Below are 6,609 nucleotides of genomic sequence, written 5' to 3'. Positions count from 1 at the left end.
TGCAGAAGATGCATGGTCCATCCTCCTGTCTCGGTCTCCCATGTTCCGGAGTTGTAGGTGCCACCACACCCAGCCACAAATAGTGATTTTTGTAATTGCACTAAACAGAGAGGATGCTACTGTTTGCAACCAAAACGTGGCTGATGTGGGTGGGTCAGGGTTGTAGGGGTCAGAGGTCTTGGATTGAGAGAAATGGAGGGGCCTCAACAGGAGGCCATCAGAGTTCAAGGAATGATAGGAAAATATTAACAGGTTTATTAGAAAGCAAGATACAAAGAGACACACCCTGACCCCACAGGTGACCTGACCATCACGCGTGGGCTCAGGCAGGCCTCAGCAGAGAGGAAGCCCAGGCCAGAGTAAGAAACAGTAGCAGGGGGACTGGGTCAGGCCTGAGCAGCCCATTGCGGATCATGGTCGACTGGATCCAGTTGTAGTGATGACTGATGTTGGTATAGACTCCAGGGCGATTGGGGCGACCACAGCCTATTCCCCAGCTCACAACTCCAACCTGATACCACACCGCATCCTGGTCGCAGACCAAGGGTCCTCCTGAGTCACCCTGAGAAGCAACATAGGTAAGCCTGGGGGATGACAAGTAGGACTAGGAGAGGGGCTGGGGGAGGGGGGCTGGGGGGCTGACAGCCTGGATGAGGATCCTGCTCCTTGCCCTGACAGCAGTGGACCCTCAGTTTCTTCATCTGCAAAGTGGGGCCATGGTCTAAATCCTGAGATGAAATGTGGCCCTATATGAAACCTCTGTTGGGTAAAAGTTGGAGCTAGGGTACTGGGCCCAGAAGAGCACCATGGTATGAGGTGACACTTACAAAGCAGGCGTCCTTGCCACCTTCAGGGGTGCCAGCGCAAACCATGTCTCCCCAGATGTTCGTGCGGAAGTCTGGCTTTTTGTACATATGGTTACACATGCTGTTGTTGATGATAGCTACCTGCACTTCCTGGAGAGTGTTGGGAGATGGCAGACCTGTGTGGGGGATGGAAGACAGAGAGAGAGACCCCTGGATCCTCTTCTCCTGGAAGGAATGGTGTAGGGTGTGGGGACAAGGGTGTCCTGGAGCACCTACTGTGCCTGAGACATCACTGTCAATAGCTCGCAGCTGCAGCCCCATGCTAACATCACAGGCGGTCAACAGTATCACGGGACTCAGTGATGGAGGCATTGTCAATGCCATTCGCTGAGGCCGTGTGGAGGATGTACATGAAGTCACTGCCTGGGCTGGCAACCAAATTACGTACAGGGGAAGAAGCTGGAGTGGATGCGGCAAGCCAAGTCCTGCCAAGACATCCTGAGACCAGGGAAAGCAGCTCAATGGTGCCCTTTCCTTCTGGGATGTCCTTAGGCCTGAGCCAAGGGCCCTGAAGCAGCTCTATAATACAGCAGTGTCAGGATGTATTAATTTAAGGAACAGTTCTGGGGGAGAGCCCCATTACCAGCATGCACTAGGGAACTGTCAGCTCCTGGTGTGAACTCACATTCTTGAACCCCTAAGTCGAGGCTTCAGGCATTGTCAACTCTGCAGAGGACGACAGGAGCCACAATGGCTGTTTCCTGTCCTCTGAGATCTCAGAAGTGCTCTACCAAGCCAGCAAGACTGCTTTCTACTTCACAGAAGAGGAAACTGAGGCACAGTTCAGCCAAGCGTCTTGTTCAAAGTGTCCCAGCTAGCACACAGCAAAGAAAACGGTCCCCCAGTTCCAGGGTGAACAGGAGTTTATTCACACCAGAGGTGTGCTACCTGCCTTGTGTGCACCAAGACTAAGAATGAAGCCAGGGCTCAAGGAGACAACCCCCACCGCTACGCCCATCCATTCTGCACCTGGAATGTGGGCAGTGAAGAGGGCCTGGAAGGGTCCTGGGCTCACCCCTCTGGGAGAAGGAAATGGTCTCCCACCAAACAAGCAGACTGACCACCGCACACCCTTCTTCCTGCCCGTTCCAGCCATCTGACCTTGGGGAACTCCCTTATGTTGTCTGAGCCATGGAACCTGGCCTTGCCTCTTTTTACTAGTTCTGGGGCCTTGGACATTTTCCATAGCGCTCTCAATTTCCTCAGTGGGCAACGGTCCTTGCCATCGGGTCTAATTTTGATCCCCAAGACCCGCATGGTAAGGAGAGGACAACTTACACATGGGCCATTGATTGTACCCCTATCACATACAAAGCATAGGACTGGAGAGATGGCTCAGCAGTGAAGAGCACTTACAGCCCTTTCAGAGAACATAGGTTCAGTTCCCAGTACCCACAGGGAGCTCACAACCACTTGTTGCTCCAGTTCCAAGGGAGCCAACGCCCTCTACTGGCCTCTGCAGAAATTGCATGCAGGTGGTATACATACATACATACATACACACACACACACACACACACACACACACACATACACACACACACAATAAGCCCACAAACACACATAAATTTTTGCTGTTGTTTTGTTGTTTTTTTTCAAGATAGGATTTCTCTCTGTAGCTCTGGCTCTCCTGGAACTTACTCTGTAGACCAGGCTGGCCTTGAACTCAGAGAGATCAGCCCACCTCTGCCACCTGAGAGCTGGGATTAAAGGTGCTACCACTGCCTGCCCCTTCCCCCTTTTAAAATAAATGTTTTTAAAACAAAGTAAATAGATGCAATCCCTCTAAAGGAAGCTGGAGAGATGGCTCAGAAGTTAAGAACACTTTCTCTATCGTGAGGATGCGTGAGGATCCTGGTATTACTGAGAGGTTCACAAACACCTCTAACTTCAGCTCCTAGGGACCCCACACCCTCTTCTGTCCTCTGTGGGCATCTGCACACACACGCACATCACTGAGACCTGCTCACACACATACAAATCAAATCAAATACTTCAAATCCCTTTCTTAAAACCACACTCCTGGGCTGGGAGCTGGTTCTAAAGGACCCAAGTTCAGTTTCCAGCACCCGTATGGCAGCTCACAACTGTCTATAACCCCAGCTCTAGGGGAATCTGAGACATGCACCTGCAGGCAAAATACTCACATACATAAAAAAAAATAATAAAATGAAGGTTTTTTTTTTTAAAAAATATGGGGGGTACAGGGAACTTTCGGGATAGCATTTGAAATGTAAATAAAGAAAATAATAATAAATAAATAAATTAATTTTAAAAAAAAAGAAAAAAATTATGCTGTTGCCTTGATGCACCAGGGTCCCCAAGCCTGCAACAGTGCCAAGCACGTGACCTGCAGGAAAGGAGCCGACCGAATCTATTGCTACGACTCTTGTTGGGGGACATTGCAGAGATGGACCAGGTCAGAGAGAACTAAGCAGGTTCACTCCAGGATGTAAGAGCTAGGACACCTAGAGGGAACCTGTTCTCAGTGCTTCTTGGGGTGGGGTTGGGGGCTTTGTGCAAGGGTTCCTGCTGAGCTGCAGGCAGTCACTTGATTAGGACCTCCACATTAGGATTTCCGGTGTGCCACAAGGAGGGGTGTGCACAGTCAGAATTCGGGTGGATGGAGCAGGCAGAGTGAGTGTGTCTCCTGCCTCTCACTGATGATTGGTGCCTGCCAAAGTGGGAAGATCATAAAAGCAGTGTGGTGGAAGTCATCCTACAGGCCCTATGCGGTCCCCACCCCTTCAGGACTCCCTGGCACCTCTGAGGTCTGGGAGGAGAAGCCTAGCTTCTGTCCTTCCTACAGGCAGAAGTAAGGGAGATAAACAGGAAAACCGCTGGGTGAGTGAGAGGGGACTCCGTGGGGCCTCAGAGTCCAGGGAGGGAGGGCTAATGTGGAAGGCTAGGGTAACGCCCCTCTCCCCAACCCGTCTGTACCCAGCCTCACTCTCATCCTCTCCAGTAGCCCCCCAGCCGGTCACCCAGCAGTCAGTTCGGTTCTCAAACTTGTATGTGGAGTTCAGGAGGCAGATGGGCTGGATGAAGTTACTGTAGGTGACCGGAGATGACAGCTTCAGCAGGGCTATGTCATTGGGAAATCGCTCCGAGTACTTGGGGCTCAGGAAAATATCTTCTATTTGGTAACGGTTGGAATAGGCCTGTAGGTTCCAGAGCGATGGTCTGGAAGTCAGCTCACCAAACTGGACTGTCCAGTCAAAAGGATCGTTATCCCTGACAGAGAAGGAGAGAGCAGTTCAAGTCACCTGAGCTCACCTGGGCCTCACTGTTCATCCTTAGCATAACTGCCCAGTCCTTACGGACCAAAAAGCCTCCTCTAGGGGTCACAGAACCCAGACAGGCTGGAAGCAGTCCTTGCTTCTGGGCACTGGGTGAAAAAAACAGAAGAGTGGCTTCCCCAGGGGTCCTACGTCTGTGGGGGCAGTCCTAAAGACAGAAGGTGAGTCAGCCTGGGGAGCCCCCAAAGGGGCTGAGCAAATGTGGGGACTAGTGTAGGGATGTTTGGGAAGGACTTGAGGAAGGAAACAGAGCAGTCAAAACACTCAAAGGGAATGAGAATGTCCTGAAAGAACATTCTAGAAGAACTGGAAGAGGATTCCCTTCCAGTAATGTAAATCTTACGGATTTAACCCATCTGAGCTACTCCTGAGGCAGCACTAAAATGCTTACTCAGGTGTGAAACTCAGGACCAAGGTTACTAACCTTCCCACCCCTCCGCTGCCCCGGTTTGACTCCAGACTCACTTTTGGAAGCAGTGGGCAGCTGTAAGCACCCAGCGTCGGTTCAGCAAAGTTGCGCCACATAAGTGGTTGCCCCATACACGCAGGCTCCCTTGCCACGGCCAGCGGCCAAGCTCAGCGTCATCGCCACCCACTATACGGGAAGGGATGGTCCTGTGACCGCAGGGCCCTGTGAGGAGGATCAGACCAGACAGAGATGTTTCCCCTCCCACCCCCTACTGACACCTTTTAAGCCACGGGGCAAGGGAAGGGAGGGACTTCCTGAGGGTCTGCTGGGACACTCTCCACATGATCAGGGTGCACCGGCCCCCAACAGCCCCACCCCGGGGCAGGGGTGTGCATTATTATCAAACACAGTTGAATTCTCGATCCTGGGGCAAAGGAATACTTGAGGTGCACCCCCGACCCAGGCCCACCACGCAGGAAACACGTTCTGAGCCCCTTACCTGACAATAGGTCGGGTTCCTGCGGTTCTGGGTGGAAGGGAGAGAAGAATAAGCGACACTTCACCTTCACTTCCCCATCTGCCTGTCACTGCCCTCAGTCCCACAACAGTACCCCCAGAACAGCTCACCGGGTTTCTGGGGATCCACCTGCAAATAGGTTGACTGTAAGGCCACCGCCGCAGCCGCCACAACCACCAGCAGTGGCACCAACGTCTTGCCCCGCGCGCCCATAGCCACCTCTCCTGCCACCTGGCACCCCCTCTTACTTCCTGCTACGCCAGGCCCGCGCCCACTCTGGAGAAGATGCCAATCTCTAGGCCCAAGGACCGTCTGGGGACGGTGGTGTCCTAACACTGTCTTCCAGGGCATCCATTAAAACTGTTGGTGTGCCGCGGCGACCTTAGTGAACTGGAGCAGTCCTTGTGTCTTCTGAGCTCCGTGGGTGGCGGTCGCCTCCCCTGTTGCCCTCTGTCCCCTGCCCACGACTTCCTCCATGATCAAGCTTAGCCTGAGGTCCCCTCAGTTAGGTCAATGAGTAGTACTTCTGAGGTATGTCCCTGTTGGGATCAGACAAGAACTTGCTCCTTCACAGGACTATGTTGGCGAAATGAGCCGCCTGTGCTTTCTCCCTTAGCAGGCCATCCCTGAGCCCTGCCACCTTAGGCTGCCTGCTGCTCCTCTTTAATAGCCTTCCTCCTTGCTGCCTCTTTTTAAATATATTTACTTTTCTTTTTTCTTGTTCTCTATCTTCGTTGTTTTTGTCGTTTTTTTTCTTTTTTTCTTTTTTAAAGATTTATTTATTTGTTATATGTAAGTACACTGTAGCTGTCTTCAGACACTCCAGAAGAAGAAGTCAGATCTCATTATGGATGGTTGTGAGCCACCATATAGTTGCTGGGATTTGAACTCGGGACCTTTGGAAGAGCAGTCGGTGTTCTTACCCGCTGAGCCATCTCACCAGCCCCTGTTTTTCTTTTTGAGTCAGTGATTTATTTTGTATCCCACACTGGACACAAGTCTATGATCCTCAAGCCAGAGTTTCCTGGACTAGGTTTACAGACATGTGTCTCCTAGAATTTCTTTACACACACACACACACACACACACACACACACACACGTAAAGACTATCAAAAGATTATGAAGAGATATTATTGTTCTGTTTTTCCATACAGGGTTTCTCTGCATAGCCCTGACTATCCAAGAACTCACTCTGTGGGCTGGCGAGATGGCTCAGTGGTTAAGAGCACCTGACTGCTTTTCCGAAGGTTCAGAGTTCAAATCCCAGCAACCACATGGTGGCTCATAACCATCCATAACAAGATCTGACACCGTCTTCTGGAGTGTCTGAAGACAGCTACAGTGTACTTACATATAATAAATAAAATCTTTAAAAAAAAAAAAAAAAAAAAAAAAGAACTCACTCTGTAGACCAGGCTGGCCTGGAACTCACAGAGATCCGCCTGCATCCTGGCTGGAATGAAAGGCGTGTGCTACCACCAGTCAGCAGAGAGAAAGGTTTTAATTAAACATTTAT

General features: G+C 51.1%; 1 protein-coding gene across 1 annotated transcript; it reads right to left on the bottom strand.

Moving 5' to 3' along the window:
* Window positions 1–240: 240 nt before the first annotated feature.
* Window positions 241–5,334, bottom strand: LOC110338190 (testisin). The gene is made up of 6 exons (XM_021221461.1): window positions 5,202–5,334; window positions 5,074–5,100; window positions 4,631–4,796; window positions 3,817–4,100; window positions 828–982; window positions 241–562 (listed from the first exon to the last, which is right to left on the bottom strand). The coding sequence occupies exons 1-6, from the start codon at window positions 5,302–5,304 to the stop codon at window positions 323–325; spliced, it is 975 nt and encodes a 324-aa protein (XP_021077120.1). The 5' UTR covers window positions 5,305–5,334; the 3' UTR covers window positions 241–322.
* Window positions 5,335–6,609: the final 1,275 nt, after the last annotated feature.

The sequence above is a fragment of the Mus pahari genome, chromosome 21 (assembly GCF_900095145.1).
Source record: "Mus pahari chromosome 21, PAHARI_EIJ_v1.1, whole genome shotgun sequence".
Lineage (NCBI taxonomy): Eukaryota > Metazoa > Chordata > Mammalia > Rodentia > Muridae > Mus > Mus pahari.
The sequence above is the reverse complement of the archived record's forward strand: the minus strand, read 5'-3'. Positions and strand labels throughout refer to the sequence as shown.

Coding starts and splice junctions, on each gene's coding strand:
- LOC110338190 (XM_021221461.1), bottom strand. CDS start 5,304: ATGGGCGCGCGGGGCAAGACGTTGGTGCCACTGCTGGTGGTTGTGGCG. Junction 4,797..5,073: donor GGAACCCGACCTATTGTCAG/GTAAGGGGCTCA, acceptor TCCTCCTCACAG/GGCCCTGCGGTCACAGGACC. Junction 563..827: donor GTGGCAAGGACGCCTGCTTT/GTAAGTGTCACC, acceptor GTTGCTTCTCAG/GGTGACTCAGGAGGACCCTT.